General features: G+C 38.0%; 1 protein-coding gene across 1 annotated transcript; it reads right to left on the reverse strand.

Annotated features, from left to right (window-relative positions):
* Positions 1–3,954: 3,954 nt before the first annotated feature.
* Positions 3,955–7,275, reverse strand: LOC137958807 (probable auxin efflux carrier component 1c). Its single transcript, XM_068805950.1, has 6 exons — positions 5,550–7,275; positions 5,209–5,464; positions 5,014–5,099; positions 4,660–4,817; positions 4,407–4,483; positions 3,955–4,290 (listed from the first exon to the last, which is right to left on the reverse strand). Exons 1-6 carry the CDS (start codon positions 6,745–6,747, stop codon positions 4,224–4,226), a joined length of 1,842 nt encoding a protein of 613 aa, XP_068662051.1. The 5' UTR covers positions 6,748–7,275; the 3' UTR covers positions 3,955–4,223.
* Positions 7,276–26,990: the final 19,715 nt, after the last annotated feature.

Here is a 26,990-nt window from a genome sequence, read left to right on the forward strand (position 1 = left end):
CATCCCAGCCCCAAAGCGTCGTTGCCCCCACATTATTCAGCCTGTCGAGTGACATGTTTTTCTGTTCCCGGTTGAGATTCATCTTCAAATATTTTATCAAGGGTTTCAGTCTCCCTCTCGCCACTGCCGTTTCTCTCGAGTAATGTACTTCCAGAACAAAATACAAATAGCTTTATTAAGATACTATTACTGCAACAGGAATATTTCCGGTCCACGCTTAACGTTTTAAACTGATATCAGAGATACTGGTGCAGACTGCCCACAACAGCCTGCAGGCAGCAGCCAGCAGTCGGCAGTGAGAAGTGAGAAGAGGAATGTTGACGTCTCATGTCTTCCGGACCCGACGGAATCCTTCTCCTTCTCCATGTGTTAAATTTTGGGACGTTTTTCTCTTTTCCTATGTTGATGAAGACTGAAGATGATCGGAGACGAAGAAAACGTAGCAGAGTTAGTAGGCGGGTGGCATCTCATTTCAGTGATGTGAAATGTGTCGGAGAGAAGAAAATGACGCCCAGAATCCAAGTATTCTGGGATGGTTTCGTTTGGAAGCGCATATGAAGCTTCGACCTCGTCAAGTGGCGGGTATCCTGTATTTAGTCCTTGGAAAAGCTCTAAAAGTCCAGGCTACATTAAAGATGTTTGATAAATTGCAACAAGGTAAGTAATCCTCCATTTCTCTCTCTTCTCCTTCAAGCCATGTCGATTGTTGCAGGTCCGCCACATCGCGAATCGCATGGGAAGGAGAAGACTCGGTGTTGGCTTGGACTGTCAACAAGGAATGTCCAGTGAGCACCACGTGCGCGCGCTCTACTGGTTTTCTATTCTCAATTAAATCATCTCCGGCACTGAGTTCTCCACAGGCGACGCGCCGACGGCCAAGGAAGATCGTTCAATTAACCGGTCATCCCCGACCCAAGTTCTACTGGGTCGAAGTCATGGTTGAGACCGCCGACTGGAACTGGCGAGGGCCTACCTGTGATCATGATAATGTTCTCAAGGATGAGGTCAAAGAGCATAATTACAATTTACAGGTAATCTAGGCCTTTTTTGTCGATGCTTTAAAGTTTAAAGCGAACTATTTCGTGATTTGAAAGGGTACAGAATCAAGCAACCTCGTAATTAAAATTTAAATCGGAGTGGATGGTGTCCATTTGTCAGTCACATGCCCTTTTGGGTCTTCGGCTTTTTCGGGGGTGACACAACGACCTTACCACGAAGATCGATCCGCGTACTGACTCAGCATAGGGTGTTGATTAGGCTCCATAACTTAACACTTATAAATAGGCTTATAATCAATATAAAACACACTCTAATTCAATGAAAATTTCTCCCTTGTTCTATTAGTGAAATTATACTTCTGGAGCTGAACCACATAAAAATTATTTTTGCTTTTTATATTTTTTGTATTCAATTTCATTTTAACATAAATTCCTTCAGTTAACATAGTTAGATTTGTCGTAGTCTCCTCCAGTCTTATGAAAAAAGTGAATGAGACCCATATCTACATATAAGTGAGTCTACTTCATTCTCTCCATTTGATTGCAGGACACTAGTTGGAAGCTAATACATATACTTGAAAATTTGAACTCTTTTCATGAGCTAAATTCTACATTTGTGAATCTCTATATTTCAGAAAGTTTTAAAATCACAAAACAAAAAAATAAAATTTGAATTAAAAGATTATTTTATCCTACTAGATGTTTGAGTTTAAATCGTTACACACTTTAAGTATGTGACTAGATGTTAAATTTACAAGTTGCAAACACAAAACCATATTGAACCAGGTTCCTAGATTTGCCCCGGGAAAGAAACTCTTGTTTTTCTTATCACACATTAGAATGTGAAACTAAATTCTCCTCAGTTGTATAAAAAAATCTTTTCAAAATTTATTTTGTATTATTTTTTTGTTAAATCCCTATTGACAAGTAATATATATGTATGTATTTTTTAAAAGGTCAAAAATTAAATTATTGTTTAATTTAATTTATTTAAATTTATTAAATTATGAATTATCTGTAGGGTCTATTTAAAACCCCTATAAAAGAAAAGAAAATAAAAAAAAGGAAAAAGAACGTGATTTCTTATTGTTTGGCAGCATAGAATTGTAAAGAGAAAAGAAAACAAGATGCAAAGCCATTTTCTCTTTTAGTTAAAATTTTTCCTCTCAAAGTAGAAAAGAATTAGGAGAGAAAAGAAAAAAAAAGGAAAGTGGGAAGAAAATTTTATCGAGGTGATTTGGATCTTGAACATTTCATCCATTTCCTTTCTTAGTTAAGCCCTATCTTCCTCAATCGAGCTCCCCCCTTTGATGAGCGAGAGAAAACTCCTTCTGACAAGCAAGAGAAAGCGCCTTCCCTCAAACAAGCAAGAGAAACCGCCTTCCCTCAAACAAGCAAAGAGAAAACCCCTTCCCTCATATGAGCAAGAGAACGTTATTTTCTTCCCTATGCTTTTTAATACATCGGACAATCTGTAGGTATCTCCCTCTCCTTCTCTCCCTTCCTCGCTTTCTTTGGCCTCGTTCCTCCCTCCCTTTCTCTCTTTCTTTGGCCTCTCCCTTTCCCTTCCTTCATGTTGAAAAAGCCAAAATGGAAGGATAAAGACAATCATTCCTCTTTTCTTCGTTTGTAAGTGGTGTTTTCCTGTTCTGCTTGAAACATAAAGACCATATGGTGTTTTATCCTTCTTCCTTCTATGTCTTCAAAATCAATTAGATTAACTTGCAACTACTTGGTTTTTCTTTCTGTGGCATAGTTTTATATTGCTTTTTTGGGGCTCATTTTTTACATGAAGCCATTGCTAACTAGCAAAATCATTGTGTTGATGGGTTCAATGAATATATCCCTTTTTATTACAAATGTTATTCCTATAGATATGTTGATGCATTCCTTTGCAAATCTCTTCTTTAAGATAAACTTTATTGAATATATCTCTTCTTTCTATAGATATAATCCATATGAATGTATTTATGTGTTTATTGAATAAATATTTTCTTATTACAAATGTTATTCTTTTTTTCTTATTACAAATGCTTAAGATATATGTTCTTGAATAGATTTCTTCTTATTACAGATAGTATTCATATGAATGTGTTAATGGGCCAGATTTACGAGGACGGGTCGAGGATGGGTTAAGTTTAGGTTGGGTTTACAAGAACATGGAGACGAGGTTGCGGGGATGGTGATCGGGTTGGGTTTGGGGCTGCGAGTTTTTTCCTTTTTTAAATGGTTTCCTTTTCTATTCCTTAAATATTTATAGGAGTTTTTTAAACATTTTAAATAACTTACATTTCCAACAAAAAAATTCATTATAGTTTCCACGTTCTGTTTCTATTTCATGACTAGGATTCAGACTTCGTTTTCCACTGGCATGACAATCAGAGTCCTGAGACATGACAGCAGAAATGTTGTTGCAGAGCAAAGGAAGATAGAAACCTGAAGAGCTCGCAACCTATTTTAAAGTGTTAGAAGATGAAAGAGAGTTGAATGGATGGTATGGGTTTCAAGTTCAGGGTTCGCACATGAACTGGCATTTCATGTGAGATGAGGTGGGCTCAGGCACATTCATGTCGCCCCATATCTATAACATAACAGCCAGATTAATAAATGAGGGATAAGCATAGGAAAAGTTTAGAAAAGAAGAAAAAAAAAACCCAATCCAAGTAGGTCTGCCATTGTCGTTTAATATGCGAAAGCAGTTCCCATCAAATCGAACACACTGCGGAATGGGCGGGACCCTCTCACTACCCAAATGCCCTTCTCAGCTAAAGCCTCTCTTTCACCTTTACCAATGCGACAACCCTCATTAATGTAAAGCGCCTGTCAAAAAAACCAGACCAAGTGACCTACAGTCGTCGTTTTCATCTTCTTTCCCTCCCCTTCTAGCTTTAGCCATTTGCGTAAATAATTCAAAAGAGTTGGGAAGGCCACAAGTCTGAGGATTGAGAACAACAAATTTAAATTATAAAGACATCGATAACATGAACTCAAACTCGGATACAGATTCCATTCACTACCACATGATTTTACAGTTTCTTTCCTAAACTAGCTAGCCAAACTTCTGAAACGGCGTTGAGCTTCGAGACGTCCTCCGAATCGGATTCGTTTCTCGGGGTGCTGCTGCTTCCTTCATTGTAGCCGGCCTTGGGGAGATGATGGGTACTCCTGCATCGTTGCTTTCTCTCTCTCTCTCTCTCTCTTTCAATCAATCATTCCTTCTTTCTTTCATAACCCCAGGAGAATGTAGTAGACGAGCGTTATGGGCAACGCAATCAGCATTCCAAAAATAACCCTGTAGATTTTTGAAAATGAAGGGAAAAAAAAGCAAATTCAAGATGAGAGAACATTAGATCCTCTAGGTTTAATGCTACATGACGGAGCGAGGATAGTATGAGAGGTTCAACTTACGCTGTACTGAGAATATCTGGGTGTACGTTGTATTCCTTGGCGAAAACGAAGGGAACAATGCCTTGAGGTAGAGCCGCCTGCAACGAAGAATAAATTAAACCAGTCGATGAGCCAATACCAGGTAGAAAAAAGTTTCTGTTTTTTTTTTTTTTTCTCTGTTTTCGCTCCTTAATTCTAAGTTTTAAACTTATGGGTGCATGGATGGTTGGATTCTCTGTGTCAGAGGGTATGTAAAGAGAGACAGAGAGGTGACCTGTACAATGGCGACATGTAAGAGAACACCTCGTAGGCCAACAGCAATGGAAGCTGCTGCCATGACAGCTGGCCCTGTAAGGAATCTCACGGCCATCGCGAACGTTGCTATCGAATTCCCACATGCTATGATCCTCGGCTGCAATGCCATGAACAGTCCTGCTCGACCATAATCACCATCCCCACAATCAGACGACCTTTCAGCAGAGAGCATAACACACATAAACCCTATCTATTCTAAAACTTCCTGAATCTAATTTCTGGGCGCAAGTACAGTACCATTGTGTTTCTATACAAACTGAATGTCTAGTTTATATGAAGTTTCGATCGAAGTAAAGAAATACGAACAACTGACCCAGGCTAAACATCGCCATTCCAAGCCCAGCATCCGACAGTATTGAAATTGACCCTTTGATAATCCGAGGCATATCGACATGCCACCTGTGGCAAATGCAAGACATGCATCAATCTGACTATAAACTCATCCCTGCTTGAAAAAAAGGGAAAGATCAAGACTTCAATTTTGTTCAGAATACGGTTATTCTTCTACCTGAAGGAGACGAGAGACCAAGTTAAACCAATCAAACTGGAGTAAGTGTTGGGGTTCCTGATGAGTTTCCGCCACACCATGATGAGGATCAACCGCGTCATGACGCTCGTCGGAGGCATTGCTTTAGTTCCGTTGTCACCATGGCCCTTGCTTCCTTGCATATCTCCGTCTTGCGCCTCTGTGTTCACTCGATTCCCGAAGCTGAAGTCATCTCTTTCTAAATAATCCTTGGGCGTCTCTCTGTTTCCTTCCGCCGCTGGCAAGCAACAATACGGAATTGCGTGGCTCAGTAATCCAAAAATGATATCAAGACAGGTACAGATTTCAGCTGATCAGAGTACCTTTTCCAGGAGACACCGCCACGCGGACGTCTTTCGGTTCGGCTGCCGCAAACTCCTGGTTTCCGAACACATCCGAGACTGGGGAAGCACTGGAGCTCCAGACGAACATGTGCAGATCTTTGGTTCCATCATCGGGTTTAGGCCCGGCAGCTTGCCCATTCGGCCTTTTGGTAGCGGCAGTTGTACCTGTCGTTGTAGTGGTAGTAAGGGACTTGGAAGCAGTAGGAGAAAACATGCCTGGGTTGGGCGCCGGGTAATGTGCGCCACCGCTCTGCAATTGGTAGTGGAACCTCGACTTTGGGTTGGTGTTGCTGGTGTCCTCTTCGTAGTTGGAGGGCCTCGGAGTCGGTCCCCTGGAGGGACCAAAACCTTCACCTGGCCCAAAATTGGAGCTCCGTCCGGCCGCCACCATGGAGTAGAAATCCGTGTGGTTGAAACTAGAGCCCCTAGGGGTGGGATTGCGCGAGGATTGGAGCGAATAGATTTCGGCGTTGGTGAGGTTGGAGGGGCGCGGGGTGGTGGAAGAAAGACCCATCGACCTTCTGGAGAAAATATCCGACCGTGAAGCATTGGATCTTCTGACCGTAACATGAAGCTTCCCGTCTTCTTTAATCTCCGCCTCCGTTTCGAGGGGCTCCCGCCCGTCCAGCGACATAACATCGGAGTCGACGGCAATGGAGACGATGGATCCGGCAGTGTCCGGGAACTGCTCGGTGATGAGGAGGCGCGCTCCGCGGAACTCGAACAGGAAGAGCATAAGAGTGTACCAGATGATGCACTGGAGCACCACGATCTGCACCATAAGGCTGCCGGAGAAGTCGCCGTACATTCCCTTGAGGAGGGGGATCCCCATGACAAGCGTGTTGGGGAGGGTAGAGAGGGAGAAGAGGGTGATGGTCCACTCAAAGCAACCTTTCTTGCTCACTTTGGTCCAGATGCTGAGAATGGCGAGGACGATGAGCTTCTGCAGCGTGTCAGCGGCGATGAACCTCAAGTTCATGGTATAGGGGTTATTGTTAGCGATGAAGTGGAAAGAGAGGAGAGGGACGGCGAAAAGGGCGACGAAGCGGTTGATGCCGGAGCACTGGTCCGGCGAGAAGATCTTCCACCATTTGACGGAACCGTAGGCTAAGATCATGGCCACGTAGAGCGGGACCACGGCAGTCATGACGTTGTAGAAATCGGATAAGGTGATCATCTTGGCTTGTGGCTAGCCCTGGCCTGGTGCTGGTAGAGCTGAAAGAAGGTAAAGGAGAAGGAAGAGAGCGGAAAGGGAGATCAGGAGCAAAGGAGGAGAGAGAGAGAGTAAAAGGAAAGTGAGGAAGAGAGAGAAGAGAAGAATTTAGGGCATCGAGGAGCATGTGTTTTGGTTTTGTTTTGTGTAGTGAATGGTAGTAAGCAGGGTATAGCAGGATATACTAGTGAGTGTGGGAGGAAGAGAAGAGAGCTTTGAGAGTTGCGTCGGAGCTCCCAGTCTCCAAAGCTTTACTAGCTGGGTTCCTCCCCTTTCCCTCTTTTCTTTATTGGGTTTTTATATGCCTTTCTCTCTCCTTCGTATAATCTCTCTTTTTCTGGTTTTTGGTTCTTGGCGGGTGACAAGCAACTCAGGCAAAGGAAATTAAGAGAAATGAGAAGAATGGGAGAGGGGAGGAGGCGAATTTCTCAGAGTATAATTTTTTGTTTTTATAGTTTTGGGAGAAGAGAAGAGACTGAAAAGAATGGGAGAGGGGGGAAGGGGGCAGAAGCAGAGATGATTAAAGATGGAGGGAGTGTTTGGGGAGTTTTGTTTTGTTATATAGAAGCGATGAGGCCGCGACAGTCCCCGAAGCGCCCCTTTTGAAGCACAACCCAACTTTCTCGCCATTTCTTTTTCTCTCCCAGCTTTTTCATCCTCTTTTCAGACGAGGAGCCAACGGTTAACAGTAACAAAAAAATATCTTCCATCGATTGGAAAATGCACAGTGCACAATACAGCATGCAGAAGAACAAAAAAAAAAAAAAAAAAAAAAAAAAGAAATTGGGTCTTGGCGAGGGTTTTGAGAAAACAGATTTTCGGATGTGAGAGATCATCATTTCATATTATTCTCTTCTGTGGAATACAAAGATATTCCTCTCGCGTGCATAAGCACCATTGATTGATGATGTAACTCCGTACGCAGCCAACGGCGAAAATACATAATTCACTGAAATTTGACTCCATTGACGATAAGAAATTAAGAAAAGTGCGTTTTACCCACGATTCATGCTAATTAATAATAATGTGAGGTGTAAAACTGAGAACCGAAAATAATAACAAAGGTTGAACGAATGATTTTCCGATGAGTTTATTCTTTTCCGTTAGGAGGTTATTTATAATACATTACAAATTGATTTTAGGATCTAATGATCCTAAAATCAAGGAATAGAATCAAGAATATAATCACGGGATCGGAGGAAACAATCATGCTATACAGTTTCCTCCGATCATGCTATACAGTTATATATTTCAACACTCCCCCTCAAGTTGGTGCATAAATATCAGGTAAACCCAACTTGTCAATTATACCATGAAATGCTTTCCCTGATACTGCCTTCGTGAGCATATCAGCCATCTGACTCGCAGATTGAATAAAGGGGAATTGTATAATCTTTGCATCGAGGTTCTCTTTGATGAAATGACGATCAACTTCAACATGTTTAGTGCGATCATGTTGAACTGGATTTTGTGCAATTGCGATAGCTGCTTTGTTATCACAATGAAGATTCATAGGTTTGTCGTATTCAATCCCGAAGTCTCTCAGTATATTCCGTATCCATAACAACTCGCATACACCATGAGCCATACCTCGAAATTCAGCTTCAGCACTTGATCTTGATACTACCTTCTGTTTTTTGCTTTTCCAAGTGACAAGATTCCCTTCCACAAAAGTAAAGTAACCCGACGTGGATCTTCTGGTTGTCTGATCACCTGCCCAATCAAAGTCTATATACCCTTCAATACTAGAGAAACCATTTTTTGAGAATAACAAACCTTTTCCTGGAGCACTCTTTAAGTATCTCAAGATTCGATAGACTGCTTCCATATATTCTTCACTTGGTGCATGCATAAACTAGCTAACAACGCTTACTGTATATGCTACATCGGGCCTTATGTGGGATAGGTAGATTAATCTTCCAACTAATCGCTGATAACGCCCTTTGTCTACTGGAATTTGATCTGGAAAAATTCCGAGTTTATGATGCATTTCCATCGGCGTCTCTATTGGTTTACAGTCAAGCATTCTGGTTTCGGCTAGAAGATCCAACACATATTTTCACTGTGAAAGGAAGACTCCATGTTTCGATCTTGCAACTTCAATCCCCCAAAAATATTTCAGTTGTCCGAGATCCTTCATTTCGAATTTAGTAGCTAAATACTCCTGTAAAGCTTGCATTTCACCTGGGTCATCTCCAGTCACGACCATATCATCAACATATACAATTAATGTTGTTACCTTTCCTTCTTTGTGTTTTATAAATAAAGTATGATCTGAGTTACTTTGTTTATAACCAAACTCCTTCATTGTAGCCGAGAATTTCCCAAACCATGCTCTAGGTGACTGTTTCAGCCCATACAATGACTTCTTCAATTTACAAACTTTACCTTGAGATAAAGAACCACTTTTTACACCTGGTGGTAGTTCCATGTAGACTTCTTCTTCTAAGTCTCCATTGAGGAAGACATTTTTAACGTCAAATTGTTGCAGAGGCCTGTCTCGATTTGCTGCTATAGATATAAGAATACGAATTGTATTGATCTTAGCTACTGGTGCAAAAGTATCCTGATAATCTATCCCATACCTTTGCGTATATCCTTTTGCAACTAGCCGAACTTTATATCTGTCAATGCTTCCATCCGGTTTGAGTTTCAATGTGAACACCCATCGACATCTAATTATTTTTACTCCTTTAGGTTGGGGAACAAGTTCCCAAGTGACATTTTTTTGTAGAGCCTCCATCTCTTCGTTCATCGCTTTTGTCCATTTTGGATCAGCTAATGCATCCTGCACATTACTAGGAATAGAAACCCTGGATAATTGATCAACAATAAATGCATATGATTTAGTCAACCTATGGGAGGACACATAGTTATTGATTGAGTATTTGGTCTTTGCTTCAAGATCAGGTTCATACTGTTTTTTTGGAACTCCCCTATTCAATCTTTGTGGATATCTAGAGGTTATATTTTCTGTAGGAAGACATGTTTCAGTAGACTCATCAAACACAAGATTCGTATTTACCTGAGGAGGAACATTCTGGGTTGATTCTTCAGTTGTTGGTGCAGACGGGGGCAACTCTGGGGGTTCTTCAGGTGAAATTACTGAATCACAGTCTTGTTGCACATCATGACACTTAAAAAAATTCATTCACCGCTTCTAACTCAATAAATTCAGCACCTCTTTCAACATCTCCGTTAGTTTCATGTGGAACATTCTCTTCATTTGAACTCTCCCCCTGAAGAGATGTCCAAGAAACTCCCCCTGAATAATAAGGGATTGGTTTATGGAAGGAGACATCTAAAGTCACATGGAGCTTGTTGGTGTGTGGATCATAACACCGATATCCTTTTTGAAGATCAGAGTAGCCAACAAATGCACATCGCTTGGCACATGGATCAAGTTTATTTCGCAAGATCTTTGGGATATGAACATAAGCGGTACACCCAAAAATTCGGGGTTCAAGATTCGGAAGATGAGGAATTGAAATCAGGGATTGCAGCTTATGTAGAGGAGTTTGAAAATCCAGTACTCTAGAAGGTGTTCGATTGATGAGGTAGGCAGCAGATGTGATAGGTTCACCCCAATAAAATCGAGGCATGTTCATGCCAAAGAGAGAGGCACGTACTACTTCCAAAAGTTGTCTATTTTTTCTTTCTGCCAATCCATTCTATTGGGGAGTATAGGTGCAAGAAGTCTGGTGATGAATTCCATGAGTGGTCAAAAAAGTTTCGAGAGAAGCATTAACAAACTCAGTACCATTGTCAGATTGCAAAACACGAATCTGCTTTTGGTATTGAGTATGTATCATTGTATGGAATTTCTGAAAGGATAGACACACATCACTTTTGTGGATAAGCAGAGATACCCAAGTCATTCTAGTGCATTCATCAATAAATGTCACAAAGTACGGTGGCTTTTAGCCAATTCACATGTATCACAATGAAAATGCACATCAATCAAACCTTAAAAAAGTTAAGGTCGCAATTTCTTAAGATAACCAAAGGAAAGGTGGCCTAATCGTCGGTGTCATAACCATACAGTTGTTTGAGCATTATCTTCACTGCTAGCTTGATTTGTCTGACTGATTTTCGATCCCCCGTTCTCTGTCAACTCCAAATAGTAGAGTTTGCCCCGTCTAACACCATAACCAAGAATCTTCCGGGTTAGAATGTCCTGAAAGACACAAAATGAGGGCCAAAAAGTTATAGTACAAGCAAGAGTGGAAGTAATTTGGCTAACAGACAAAAGGTTATATTCAAGAGAGGGAACCACAAGGACAATATCTAATGTCAGATTATTGGATAAGATAACAAATCCTTCCCCAGTAATAGGAGATGTACTACCATTGGCTTTTGAAATAACAGATTGTGGAGAAGGTAGGATGGATTGTAACTGACTGGGATCCCTTGTCATGTGATCGGATGCATCTGTATCAATAATCCAAGGTCTATTCTTAGAATGTACAGAAAATACTAATGCATTATCGAGAATACCTGGATGGGCAATATTTGCAGTAGGTAGCTCCTGATTATCTTCCATGGATGTCACCATAGCTTTCCCAACAGTCTTGTTACGGGAATTTTTCGAGAAATCCCACCACTCCGGATAGCCAATAATCTCATAACACCGGTGTTGTGAATGTCCTTTTTTTCCGCAGTGAATACATACACGATTGTTACCTTTGCCAGAGGATTGAGGGTTCCGACTGCTTGATGATCCTTGTCGGTTTTGGTTGACCAACATCGCCGAGTTCTCGGAGACTGGGCGATAGCTCCCCATTGTCTGTCTCTGTTGATATTCGCATCTGACATAGGCATATGTACTTTCCAAATCAAGTTTGGGATCTTTTCGCAAAATTTCTCCGCGAACTTGATCAAATTCGGAGTCAAGCCCACTGAGAAAAATATGAACCCGAAGCTTAGCCATTGCAGAGTGCAACTGGATTAGTCCTTCGACTGTTCCTTCCTGAGATATAGTTCGATGATCAATCTCTTGAAAAATAGCAACCAGTTCATTGTAGTATGTGGATAACGGTCTACCATTTTGTTTGGTAGAAAAAGATCTCTGGTTCAGCTCAAATATACAAGTTTCATCGGATCCATCATAGAATATTTTTGATATTGCTTCCCATATCTCCTTGGCAGTGGAGAGGCGAATAAATCGCTGCATGAGCAATGGACTCATGGAGTCAATAACTCAACTTTTGACTCTTTGATTTTCAGTAATCCATGCTCCAAGATTAGCATCACCAGATGCTGGTTTTTTTGTTTCGCCGATGAGGTATCCAACTTTGTTGCGTGTGCCAATTCGCATCTCCATGAGTTGGGACCATAATGAATAATTGGTTTCATCGAGGATAATTCCAGTTGGAAACGCAGAATTATCTTGGTGGACTATAATCTGTGGTGATGGGATAAGGTCGGTGGATGCGCCTGTAGTGGTGGCCATCGATCTGAAAGTTTTTTTTTTTTCTAATCCGGTCTGGTTCGGTTCAGTCCGGTCCGGTTCGATCTGGTCCGGTTCGGTACGATCTGGGCAGATTCAATTCTGGTCCGCTCCAGTGCTAGTCCGATCCGGTTCGAGTTTAGACTGGTTCGGTCCGATTCGGTTGACAAGAAAAATAAATCAACAGTACCTAAGTTAAAAAATAAATACCGTCGTCGTCGGCAACGGCGGCCTTCATCTTCGGCAATGGCAGCGGAGCGTCGGCTTTAGTCGAAACAGGGTGGTGGTGCCGTCGTCGGCGATCGGCAGCACTCGTCGGTGACGTGATTCCGACTACGTAAAACGCTTCATCTTTGGCAACGACAGCCTTCGTCTTCGGCAACGGCAGTCTTCGTCGTCAGTAACGGTACCTTCGTCTTCGGCAACGACAGCGGAGCGTCGGCTTCAGTCGTAATAGGGTGGTGGTGCCGTCGTCGGCGTCGGCGACTTTCTTTTGGAGTCGAGACAGCCGGAATATGGAGTTGCAGAAAAAACAGAGTTCTGCAACTCCGACGGATTTTTTCTTCCTCCGGCTTCCTCCTTCGGCGATTACAGGAGCACTTAGCTCCGACTTTCTACACGGAGAAGAGAGGATAATTCTCCTGCTCTGATACCATGTAAAACAGAGAACCGAAAATAATAACAAAGGTTGAACGAATGATTTTCCGATGAGTTTATTCTTCTCCGTTAGGAGGCTATTTATAATACATTACAAGTTGATTTTAGGATCAATTTAGATCCTAAAATCAAGGAATAGAATCAAGAATATAATCACGGGATCAGAGGAAACAATCACGCTATACAGTTTCCTCCGATCACGCTATACAACTATACATTTCAACATGAGGCAAATTTAGAAAGTAATAAGAAACTCTGATTAGAAGCTGTTCTTCACTAATATATTTGACTGAACCATTTCGCTTCAAAATGATGATCAACCTGGACACAGCAATCATGATTACTGAAGAGCCCAGAAAAGCGGAGCTTTCAGGTTTTATACTGAAGATGGGTTTCATCACAGACAAACTTCACAACCCAGAAAACTAAACCCATTTAGATGTACTATTAATTCAAAGGTTTCTTTCAAATGTGTTTATGCAATTGGAGAAGGGCCTTGAATGATCAGTGAAGTATCAATAAGAACAAATTGTCTTCTACCGATAGTGTCAATTTTGTTATTTTATATTTACCTGATTTTTTTTTGTTTATCGTTTAGTTAGAACAAAAACAGAATTAAAGTTCTTACTCTAGTAGTTTTACTTGATTCAACATTTATTGTTAGGGCAATTCAACAATCTTTTGTTTGAGGTTTTTAGGATTTTAGTGACTTTTAATAATGTTTCCCAATATTTTGTAACAACCTTATTATGTATTAGAAAAAAAAATTGTTTTTAGATTATGTGATATTTTAATAAATTTATGATTTTTATAAAATTTAAATTTATCTACTATTATTATTTATTTATTTATCACAGTAGTTATTTTAGTATTAGTAAATGTGAAAATAAATAGAAATAAAAAATAAGGTAAAATAATATATAAAACAACCGGAGAGAATATGATGTAATTTGGTCATCAAACTTATGTTATATTATTTTTCTCCTTAAGAAGCCAATGGGTAATTTTGTAATTTTATCAAGACTTGTAAATATAAATTAAGGTGAGCGGAGATAACCCAAATTAGAACGTAAGGGGGAAAATTCTCTGTCTCTCTGTCTCTCTCTCTCTCTCTCTCAATATCGAGTTCTCTCTCTCGTTCCTTCTCTACTCATCTACTCTCTCTCTTTTTCTTCTTCTTCTCTTTCACTCTTCTCCTCTTATCCATAGCCTCTTCAATGGATTAAGCTCTAAAATATAACATGTTATCAGAATAAGAATTCTAGGGTTTAAGGTATAAGAAGAAAATCTCTGCCATACAAGCCTGATGAATCTTAAAATTCCATTAGTGTGTGAAATTGAGTGTGGTGAGGTAAAAGAGAGTGGGTTGTGAGTTCAGAAGTTTGAGAACAGAAAGAGAGGAGAGGAGAGGATAGGTAAGGAGGAGATAAGAGCTCAAAATGTGGAGAAAAGGTTGGAGGGATTAGGGTTTGAAGTGAATCATAAGCCTCCCCTTTAGCCTTTATATAATTACTTAAGAGATGAACATTACATAAATGCCCTTTAATCTATGGGCTAAAAATAATAGACCAAAAAACAAATAAAATTACAAGTATACCTCCACTCTTATCTTCTAACACTCCCCCTCAAGCTCATAGTGCAAAAAACATCATACACTCCTAGCTTGGAACATGTAGTGGTCAATATCTTTGAAGCAACAAACTTTGTGAATATGTCAGCAACTTAACCTTGAGATGAGATATGCTCAAAACTTATAATATTGGCTTATATATTTTCTATGATAAAATGACAGTCCAACTTAATATGCTTGGAATACTAGATTGGAGGTAATATGGATGACTGCTTGATTATCATAATGGAGTTTCATGAGAGTATCTTTGCTGAACCCCAACTCTATGAGGAGAGACTTGATCAATATTAGTTCACTCACTACATGTGTTATTACTCTGCATTCTACCTTTACACTAGCACTACAAGAAAATCTAGCTCTGGCAACAAAATAAAGAGACAATGAATTTAATTTTATTGATAGACCTCTCCCAGCAAATATTACAATTCGCTAGGAGAGATAAAAGTTCTCCTAGTGAATTATGAATTTGTTGGCAAAAAAAAAAAAACTTTTATGTAAATGATTTAGTAATTCGTTGGGAGCAAATCAAATCCCAAAATAGTCTACCAACGAATTACAAAAAATTTCTAGGAGGTATTAGAGAGGATAAACCCTTTCCCAATGGATTATGAAATTTTTTTGAGAGTTTTTCTAATTTTTTTTCTTCTCCTCCCATTTTTCTTTTTTCTTCTTCTCCCATTTTTCTTTTTTCTTTTTCCATATTTATTTTTCTCCTTATTTCCTATTTTTCCTTCTCCTTTTTTCCAATAAAGGAGGAGGGCAAAATAGGAAAATGTGAAATGGGTATCTTCAAGAGAATTTTGAGATTTCACTAGGGGTTCCCCTTCTTTTTTTTCTCTTTTCCTCCCTCCTTCCCTTCTTTCCCTTTCCCTCTTTTCTTTCTTTCTTCCCTTTTTTTTCCCTTTTTTTTCCTCGTTTTTTCTTTTTCCTCTTTCCTTGTTTCCTTCCTCCCATTTTTTTCTTTTTTGTCCTTCTTTCCTCTCTTGCCTTCATTTCCTTTTTCGCAATAGAAGAGGGCACAATTGGAAAATTGGAAAACATGAAATTGGTTTCTCCCTGAGAATTTCCAAATTAGTTGGGAGTTCCCTTTTATTTTTCTCCCTTTTCCCTTTTTTTCTCCTTTCCTTCTTCTCCTTCATTCCTCCTTCCCCTCTTTCCTTTTCCATATTTTCTTCCTTTCTTCTCTTTTTCGCTCTTTTCTTTCTTTTCTCCCCATTTTTACTTATCCACCTATTTTTTTCCTTTTCTTCCACCTTTTTTCCTTTTCCTTTTTTTTTTCCTTTTTTCTTTTTTTTACTTTCTCTCCTTCTTTCCTCTTTTTCCTTCTCCTTTTTTCTTGCAAAGGAGGAGGGCAAAATTGGGAAAATTAAATTGGAATTGATTTTCTCCTAGCAAATTTTAGAAATTTGTCGGGAGTTCCCCTTTTTCTCCCTTTTCCTTTTTTCTTCATTCTTTTTCACTATTTTATTCCTTTCTTCCCCTTTCCCTCTTTTCTTTCTTTTTGCCACTTTTTTCTTTTCCTCCTATTCTCCCCCTTTTCTTCCTCCTCCCTTTTTCCTTTTTGTCTTTCCTTCTTTCCTTATTTCCTTCCTCTCCTTTTTTCCCTCTCTCCTTCTTTTTTTTTTTCTTCTCCTTTTTCCTTGCAGAGGAGGGAAAATTGGGAAATTTAAACTAGTATTGGGTTTCTCCCATTGAATTTTGGAAATTTGCCAAGAGTTCCCTTTCTTTATTCTTTCCTTGTTCTCTTTCTTTTCTTTTCACTATTTTTTTCCTTTCTTCCCTTCTCCCTCTTTTCTTCCTTTTTTACACTTTTTTCTTCCTCCTCCTTTCATCATTTTCCTCTTCCCTTCTTTCCTTCCTCTCCTTTTTTTATTTTTTTATTTTTTATTTTCTCTGCTTCTTGTCAAATGCCTAACCAATACAACCCAAGAGACCGCTCTGTTAAGTGCAGAAAGTTAAGTACCTAACCCAGGTGGACCGGAACCACCTAGCTCTGATACCCACCGTTTTCGTTCCCATTCCCTACCGCTTTCGCCGAGATTCAAACGCGGAACGTGGTGCCCAATTCTGATACCATGTCAAATGCCTAACCAATACAACCCAAAAGACTGGTCTGTTAGGTGCAGAAAGTAGAGTACTTAACCTAGGTAGACCAGGGGCGAACATAACCTAACCCAGGTGGACCGGAACCACCTAGCTCTGACACCCACCGTTCTGGTTCTCTATCACTTCACCCGGGATTCAAATGCGGAATGTGGTGCCCAACTCTGATACCAATTGAGAATTACAATTTTAAAAACTTAAGATGTGGAAGAATAAAGTCAAGTAAATATGCAAATTAAATACATAGAATTTCATGCACCACAAATTTAACACAAAATATTTTGTTATAGACGTTCCCCCATTGGTATTCATCTCCAAAGAACCTGTGCTTGGGAGATACCAATAATAATAGCTCTATTAGTAGGAATAACACAAAAGAATCCAACTCTTTTTTTAAGTCACGTGTATGCTCAAATACATAATTTACAATATAATCTCCCCAAAAAAATTGCTTGATTCTAGCTCTAGCAAACTCTTTTTGATTAGATTTATCATGGTTCTAGATAAAACTATCACAAATAAAAAATTACAAAGAAAGGTAAAAACTTACACCCGAGAACATTGTAGAGATACACTTCTACTTTGAGAGTTACAAGCTTCCAACTTTTGATGCATAATGTAGATTCTAGGAGCTTGACTAGTATGTATGCAAGGAGATGGAGAGAGAAAGAAGTGTAAGAATTTTGCAACATTTGGCTCTCTCTTTCTCAAAAAATGCACTTAACAAAGATTTTCAAAAGATTGAGAGTAAATACAAGTAGGTATGCCAATAAAAACTCAATAACTTCTCAATGGGAGGTTTGGTGGGGTATAACTTCCCCAAACCAAGCTAGCCATCTTTAGCCCGTTTGCATAAAGTTGACATTGATCGATCAATATAAAGTGGTAGATCAATCAAATATGTGTAACAACTATTTTTTTTTTTTTTTGGGTCAAAATTTGACTTATTCATTGATGGTATGATCAATGAATATCTTTCTGTTGGGTTTGACCCTTTAAGTTGATCAATCAATGTACATGGTATGATCGATAAATAAGAATTCCCATTGGCAGTGCTTAACATGTATGATTCATCAATGACCTTGCTATGATTGATCAATTAGCATGAAATTGCTTTGTCTGAATAGTATTCATCGATAAGTTCAAATGGGTTGATCAATCATGCTTTATAGTATAGATTGACCATGTTCTTGATGATCGATGAAACTTTTATATTTTTGGCTTGTGCACTTTTGGTTGATCGATCATAGGCAAATGTTAATCAATCATTCCACTGCCAGTTCACTATATGGATTTTTAAAGCATTAGAATTTTTTATCCTAAGTGATTCTAACATGTATGAAATATGCGTATGCATTTGTAAAAACATGTTTGAATGCAAAGTATGTCCTAAAAGCACCAAATTCCATTGTACCTCAAGTTTTGGAAGAAATGGATTGCTCACTTGCATGGATTGATTTTTTTGACTTAACACAATGATTCCTAAACTCTAGTCTTCAATTTTTCTTCTTCTTTTGAGGGTGCTTCTTCAAGAGTATTTTGATATTCCATGGAGTTTTAAAATCTTTGATAAGCTTGTGTCCATTCAATTCTTTAGATCTTGAATTTGGTGTCTCTTGACGTAAATGTATTTGGAATACTAGATTGGCAATTGTTAGCTTTATTAAGTTTTGTTATCATCAAAATCAAGAAGGGAGTCAAAGCTTCGTCAACAATCTCCCCATTTTTTTTTATGATGACATAGCCAAATGTCAAAAAATTAAAAATATAATATTCTTGAAGGTTGGAGCTAAGTAAAATATGGATTTTTTTGGAAATGGCTTCTCTTTATCTATGCATATTTGATTTCACATTTGAAGCTTTGATTTTTTGTTATTAGTGTGTCATATTGATCTTTTATTTTTCTCCCCTTTTTTCCATACTAAAAAAGATACGAAATTGCAAATGTGAGTAAAGAAGGTGGCTCAAAGGCCTTTTTCATATATAATACGCAAAAGTTATTGTAATTACAATTGCTTGAATCAAAATACAAGTATGCTAAGCAAATGTAAATACAAGAAAGGGAGTTAGGGCTGTCAAAAAGATTGGTCAAAGGGCAACTAAGAGCACATAGTGGCGGCGTGGATCAATTAAGGAGAGTCTAGAGCAAGCTCTCGATCTTCAACTGGCTTTCCCAAATCTTGACTTAACCAATCTTCACCTGCTCTTGTGTGGCAAGAACGACTGCTTGAGTAACCCACATGTCATTCACTACATCCTCCAGTGCTTTTAGTTAGTCCATAGAGGAAGATGCTTCTTTAGTAGTCCTTCTCTTCTTAGTGAACTCAAATTGCTTAGCTTGAGGTTTCAAGTGTTGACTGTAGGTTGACTACCACGTTGCTTTTGGTGATAGCAAAACTTTATTGATCTAACAACATGATAATCTAAGTGTTTCAAAAACTTCACCTTCAAGAGTAAATGCATCTCAAGGTCTAAAGATTCAAGTCAAACTCTAGACCTCAAACACCATTGAAGAATGTCTCTTGCAGAAGCACAACAAGGAAGAAGATAATATTAAGTTGTGGAGCCTAATATATTAACTGTTATTTCATTAAGGGTAGTTTGAGAATTTTACTCTTGTAACATGGTTGCCCTAACTTTCTCTTTATAGAAGAGGGACGCCACTATTAGGTTTGATTATTATTTGTAGAATTTAGGATCTCATGAAAGGAACTTTAGAGATATAACCAAGTCACTCGAGTAAAATCATCAACAAAAATGACAAAATATTTAACTTGGGAAATATTTGAGACACATAAAGGGCCCCATACATCAGAATGTATTAACTCAAATGGAGCAGTACTTGTAGTTGTAAGACGAGGAGAATATGTACTCCTGACATGTTTACTTAATTGACAAACCTCACAACTGATGTTAGAAAATCCTTTTAAAGATGGAACCAAAGAACGAAGTGAAGGGGCAGACGGATGACCAAGTCGGTTGTGCCAAAGTTGGGCCTCAGATGTAGCGGAAGATAATGCAACTAATGGTGGAAGAGTGAAGTAGTACAAACCCCCATTTTCATGGCTACCACCAATCACCCGCTTCGTAGTGAGATCCTGAAAGATACAAGAAGACGGTGAGAAGGTGATAGAGCAATTTAATTATTTGGTCAATTGGCTAACCGAGAGAAAATTTAAAGGAAATTGAGGAACAAACAAAACATCTTGAAGGGGAATAGATGAAGTAAGAGAGGAGGAACCTTTGCCAAGGACCTTGGTTTGGGTACCATCAGCAATAGTAACCAATTTATGAGGATAACAAGGAGATAAAGACTGCAACATGTGTTTGTTACCTGATAGATGTTCGGAGACCCCGAAGTCGACGATCCAAGAGGAAGAGGAAGAAGAGGAAGAAAGCATACCTGAGGCAATAGTAGTGGCAGCAATAGATGATGAGGGAATAGATGATTCCACGAAGGACTTCATTTTCTGAAATGCAGCATAGTCCTCAGCCGTAAGAGTCACATTTTTAGATGATAATTCAACCTTATCTTCATTTTTCTCAATGTTAACTGAGACTGGGTTAGCTGTGGCCCAATCAGGTTTGCCATGAAGTTTCCAGTATAATGCCACAAGGTGGTTCTGACGGCCACAATAAGTGAAAAGTTGAGGCTCGGTATGGAAAGAATTCTGACCCGTTCTACCACTTCTATTTTCAGCTCCTCTCATAGTTCGACCCCCTCTCATATTTCTGCCCCGTCCTTGGGATGAGGAAGATGTTCCCCGATTGCCAGAGAACATCGCCAATGGAGCATCAATAGGAGAAGGAGGGGATGGATCCGGTATCCTAAGTAATGTAGCACTAATATCATCGAAGGATGGAAGAGCAGAAGAACTTAGAAGTTGAGTTTTGGCCACCTCAAGGTATGGTTTAATATTCGATAAGCAAAGGGCTACTGCCAAAGCTTCTCTTTGTCGTTCTTGAACGGCAATATCAATGGAATATGGCTGAGCTATTTTCCATTCTTGAAGAAGACCACGAAACCATGCCAAAAATTCGTGAATATTATCTCCATGTTTCGTATGTTGCATGTTTTGTAAGACATCATATATTTTTTGTAATGAAGCAGTGCTTGAGTAAAGCCTGGCACAAGTGCCCCATATGTTCTTGGCGGTTTCCAAGTGGACCACATTGTTGGCCACCTGCTCTTCCATGCTATTAATGAGCCAACTTATCACCATGTTATCATCCTTAACCCACTTGTGGTAGGACACATCTTCTTCATCAGTCGGAGGAGGAAAGTTAACAACGTGGCTCAAGAGGTCACGAGTAATAAGAACCCTCCGAACTGATTGTGACTAGCTCATGTAATTGGAGAGACTTCTAAGTGGAATTTTAGTAATACGTAGTATATCACTCTTATTACTATTGTATCCAATCTCCATAATGAGGCAAGTAAAATATGGAGGTCAAGAGAAAAGGCCTTCTTCAAAGAACAATTACTTTATGTAATTTTAAGAATCCGTAGACCAAATCAATCACCAACAAAAGAGAACAAGAACCAATTTCTTTCACACGGGAAAGCACCACATTATCAACAAATTTGTGCCTTTAGAAAGTGATAATAACTTCCAGCCATCACTCAACTTCTCTTGTATTCATAAGAACAAAGAGAAGAAAGTAGATGCAACCGATTAGGCCTTAATCCAAACTCCAACACAAACGACCAATAGACAAAAATTTAGAGAAGATTTAACGACAAACCAAGACACTTGGAAGAGATTTATCTTCAGCTCATGGGAGACTTCAACGTAAGAAAAAATTCAATTGTTGAAGTTAAAAAAAAATGGAACTACAAAGGGTAATTGGCTATTGGCATTTCATCAAACATATAATGGGCATCCAAAAACATAACACAAACCCATGAACAGCCTTAAGTAGGGAGAAGATACAACAACATGTATTAGAATTCTACCTCAAATGAGATGGATCCAAATTACATAAAGGTAATTGAATTTCACCCATCATACTTAATAAGATGCAAACAGCAAATGATCTTGATCACTCTTGTAATTGATTTACAAGGAGTCAAGATTATAACATCAATTTAGTCATAGAAATAAATCTTTACAACATATAAAGATTTTTCTTGACTTGATGTGACTCAAAATTCAAGAAGTAAAGAAAAACAGTAAAAAGGAGTATGTAAATAAGAAAAGGAATAAAAAAAAAACGTAAATAAGAAGATGATGAACTTATCTCTTTATGACTGAACTCCTTTTACAACTTCTTGAACAAATTTCATAATAACTCCATGAAGAGATCCTAAAATCCTTGCTCTGATACCATGTAGAATTTAGGATCTCATGAAAGGAACTTTAGATCAACAAGAAAGAAGAAGAAGAAGAAGAGAGAAGGAGAAGAGAAGAAGAAGAACGTGGAAGAAGAGAGTTTGGACTAAGGGAGAAGAGGGTTGCGTCAAAAAGAAAAATGAGGGCTGAACGAATTTGTGGAAAGAGAGGAGAGTGCTTCAATGCCCTACCTCTTAGCTAATGCCTTTATTTATAGTTTTACAATACCCTTAGGGCTACAACTTGATAAAACAAAAGACATAAAGGAACACATATTTACACTTCTATGCCATATTTATGGAAAGTACCATATTTTACACATATGCCACTCCTTTGACGTGTGGGCCTCTTGTCTTGAGCTTGTGGGCTTGAGCCCATCTTCCAACATTATCTTAATCCGAGGAGCATCTCAAGTTGCAGCCTGAGAGGTTAGAGAGAAACACCTATAAGTGTGCGATTTCTCTTGTAAACTATGTCATCTTCATAGTGGATTACTACATCGGTGGAAGATGGGACATAGTCTTACCTTGAGGTGAACCTTTATAAATCATGTTGCTTTTCGTGCTTGTTTTTTCCTTCTCCCACGTTTATTATTATTGTTCTCATTAATTTGGAATTAGGGTGTTTAATTTCTAACAAATAACGAGAAGACTAGAGTTTAAGTGAAATAATAAAATGTCCAAACTCAATCACTTATGTAAGAGAGTATTCAAAACTCCATTCTTTAATTACATATGTGAAATCAGAGCTTTAAATCATAATTTGAATTTAGACATGTTTAGGACCATCATAAACATCATTTAGAACCGTTGAAGAGAAAATATGGAAGAGTTTTACTTGACTCTCACAATAAGAAATCTTATAGAGCCAATATTATTATGGAAGGGTGTCTCATAGAAGAGTTTCAGTTTAAAGGTGTTTTAGTTATGCTAGTCTTTTATTTATGTTGAGTTATTTAATTATGCTAGGACTTATATTTAAGTTTTAGAGTTTGGGTGTAATTGGGATAAGGGTAGTTTAATTGTAATTGGACTCTACTACTTTCCTCTATTATAAATGGGGTTCATGTACTTTGATTACATCAAGTCAATGAAATTTTTTATCTTTTACATAAATTCAACATGGTATTAGAGCAGGTTCTGCGAGTTGAGTCGGTCAACCCATAGAGATAATGTGATCCTGTTCTGATCTATTATTTCTAGGAGTTTAGGTTCGTATCTATCTTTTTTCTCTCTTTGCAGTCTCTTTGCCCATTATTTTATTTGCGTTTTCACCTCTATAATGAGATTTGAATATTACATATTATATATTGAAGGAAATATATTTGAGTATAATTTCCCACACAAAATGAATTTTGGCAATCTAAGTTTTCTACAAAGAAAAATCGATATTTGAACCAACAATGGTCAGATTACAAGGGAGGTTCGAGTAGTAGCATAAAGTTTCAACTTTCGAGCCATTTTATGCTACCAAGAATAAAAATTTATATGGAAAATTATATTTTTCTTACCTATTTAACCAATTCTTGATCTGACTTTTATATATGGAGATATTGATTTTGGAAGAGTCAATGGCCATGCTGACAAAAGGAGAAAGAGTACTTAGTTCGGCCAGATTACAGAGACCGAAATCTATCAGATTATTTATCTCAAAATAAGTATATTTTATGAAAAGAAGTTATACTTGGATGAAATTTATTTAATTCTAGTTTCATAAAGAGAAAATTTCATGTCAATCTGGTCTATATTTAAGGATATATTCGCATTAGAAGAATCAAAGGTCATGCTAGTATCCTATTGCATTAAAAAACTGAATTTAAGCCGAATTTTTTGTGTCACTTTTTGAGTTGCTGTTATCGATCAACAATATCAGGAAAATATCTCATTGACCCCTTTTTTTGTCAGTTACCTTTCTTCTACCATCCTTTTTTGACTCTCACATGCCCCTTAAGGCCAATCTCTTATGTGTTATTTCTGTTGGTTTACCCTTTTATATATATATGGGTGTTTAAGTCCATTGAGACTTTTTATTAGTACATGTGGGTCTTTTTTCGTCATCTTGTGAATGACAAACATTACCCACTTTAGTGATTATTTTCACTATTTTTTTTCGAAATCCTTTGATGTTGGTTTCAACTTATGTTTTATAACCCATTTTTACTTTTTGAGAGTCTGTGTCCAGTTTCGTACTTATCCTTGGGACACCGTGATGGAGGAGATTATTATTACATCTATGTTATTTGGTTCAAGCTGAGATCACTGCCATTACCTCCCAGCTTGAGGGGGAGAAGTAGAAGAAGTACAAGAAAAAAGTATTTTATTTCATATGTTGTGGTAATTTTTATATGACCAAAATATTCAAGCAAGGGGAAGCACAAAATAAGAAGTTTATGCATCTATGAAGAATTTTATTTGTGAAGAATTTCTTTCCGCAAAAGAAAAATTCAAGACCACAAATCTTTTTCATTGCAAACTGAAGTTATAAACTCCAACTTGAGGGGGAGTGTTGAAGAGAAAATAGGGAAGGGTCTTACATGACTCTCACAATAAGGAGTCTTACAAAGCCAAAATTATTCTGGAAGGAGGTCTCACAGAAAATTTTTAGTTTAAAGGTTTTTTAGTTATGTTAGTCTTCTATTTATGTTGAGTTATTTAATTATGCTAAGACTTATCTTTAAGTGTCAAAGTTTGGGCGTAATTGGGACAAGGGTAGTTTAATTGTAATTGGACTCTACTACTTTCTTCTATTATAAATAGGGGTTCATGTACTCTGATTACATCAAGTCAATGAAGTTTTTCTCTTTTCCATAAATTCAACAAGAACATGTTAGAGCACTTAGAGAAAAATATTTCCATTCTTTGAAAATCAACATTGTTGAACTGACATTGGAATGATCGATCAACCACCGGTAATGATTGATCATCTAGGAATGTGCATGCCAAAAATATAAAGCAAGATTGATCAAGCATAATCGATTGATCGATCATCCAGAATATGACCAATTCATATTACGACACATGATCAATCATCCCACTTGGATTGATCGATCATTTATGCCTAGGCAAACAAATTTTACATGGAATGATTGTTGAATTTATGGGAAAGAAAATTACTTCATTGACTTCATTAGCTTATTATAATCAGAGTACATGAACCTTTATTTATAATAGAGGAAGGTAGTAGAGTCCAATTACAATAAAACTACCTTCATCCCAATTACACCCAAACTCTAACACTTAAAGATAAGTCCTAGCATAATTAAATAACTCAATATAGATAAAAGACAAACATAACTCAAACTAGAAATCTCCCAAGACGTGACCATAAGATAAAGATGTCTTTGTGAGTCCTTTTTGATATTCGAACTTGTGTGATAGGGATGCCAGCTCGTGGTAATCATGGTGGGTCCTACTTATGGATTTGGGCCCATCTAGTGGGCCTTCCTTGGTCGTGTGACCCATTTTATAATACTCTTAGATATTTGGGTCTTCCTTGGTCGTGTGGGCTGGAGACCATATTCCAACACTCCCCCTCAAGCTGGGGGTGAGTGAACATCTTGAACTTCCAGCTTGCTGCAAATAATGTATAAAATCTTTTTGTATAAAATGGTTGTCTTCCCATCTTTCAACAATCCCCTTCACGCTGGTGCTCTCTTCCATAAGGCCCAATTGGCCAATTAAGGAGGGTATAATTTAGATGTAATAATAAGTTCCTCGATCATGGTTTTCCAACCATGGTATTTTTTGATAGGGTATCCTCCATCATGGTTTCCCAATCGTGATATTTTTTTTGACAGGGCCCATCATGGTTTCCCAACCGTGATATTTTTTTATAGGGTATTAAGTAAATGATGGTATGAGAAAGGATACTGAGGCCACCTCTTCTTCAATAGTAATGTTTCATCCAAAGAGACATAATAGCCGTGGCTAAATATAACACGACCATCTTCCAACACATATAATAAACTTTCTAAAAGAACCCATGAAATAATCCGATATAAAAATTTCTCCTTGGATGCACAAGCTTCATTTGTGCTCCCCCTTTCTTGAATATTTTGGTCACATAAAACTTATCTACAACATATGGAATAAAATACCTCTTCCTTGTACTTCTTCTACTTCTCCCCCTCAAACTAAGAGGTAATGGCAGTGATCCCAACTTGAACCAAATATCATAGATGTAACAATAAGCCCAAATAATAGAGATGTATAAATAACCCCTCAAACTAGGGAAAAGTGAGATATTTTCCTGATATATCAACTCAAAAAGTGACGCACAACAATGGGCTTAAATTCTGATTTTTTATGCAACAAAATACCAGCATGACCTTTGATTCTTCTAATTCGAATATATCTTTAAATATAGATCAGATTGGCATGAAATTTTCTCCTTCTGAAAATAAACTTAAATATATTGCATCAAAGTATAACTTCATTTCATAAAAATATGATTATTAGAAGATCAATAATTTTTTAGATATTGGTCTCTATCATCTGGCCAAACTATGCACTGTTTCTCCTATTTTTTCAGCATGACCATTGACTCTTCCAAGATCAATATCTCCTTATAAAAAACTTAGATCAAGAATTGGTTGAATAGGTAAGAACATAGACTTGTAGTTATTTCTTTTGATATATGTTTTTCCATATAAAGTCTTGTTCTTGATAGGATAAAATACCTCAAAATTTGAAGTTTTCTGTTGCTGCTTGAGCCTCATTTGCAATCTGATCTTCGCTTATTCAAATATCGATTTCTCTTTGTAGATAATTCTGATAGGAAAAAATATTTTTCCTTGGAAATTAGACTCAAATATATTTCCTTAAATATATAATTTTCAATATGAAAATCTCAATATAGAGTTGAAAAATGCAAAGCAATCTACGGGTGTAGGGACTGAAAAAAATAACTACGGGCCTAGATTTAGGATTTAGGATTTAGGGTTTAGAGAAAAGGATCTCATTATCTCTGTGGGTTGACCAAGTCAACTCACATAACCTGCTCTGATACCATGCTGAATTTATGAAAGAGAGAAATA

Source organism: Aristolochia californica, unplaced genomic scaffold, assembly GCF_029961685.1.
Source record: "Aristolochia californica isolate CCGP_79_NKW_82.1479 unplaced genomic scaffold, dmAriCali1.0.hap1 SCAF_3, whole genome shotgun sequence".
Taxonomy (NCBI): Eukaryota; Viridiplantae; Streptophyta; class Magnoliopsida; order Piperales; family Aristolochiaceae; genus Aristolochia; species Aristolochia californica.

Excerpts from the sequence above, each read along its gene's own strand:
- LOC137958807 (XM_068805950.1), bottom strand. The coding sequence starts at position 6,747 with ATGATCACCTTATCCGATTTCTACAACGTCATGACTGCCGTGGTCCCG. Across the intron at positions 4,818-5,013 it reads AATGGCGATGTTTAGCCTGG|GACTGTTCATGGCATTGCAG; the intron begins GTCAGTTGTTCG and ends ATGGTCGAGCAG. Across the intron at positions 4,484-4,659 it reads TACATGTCGCCATTGTACAG|GCGGCTCTACCTCAAGGCAT; the intron begins GTCACCTCTCTG and ends TCTTCGTTGCAG.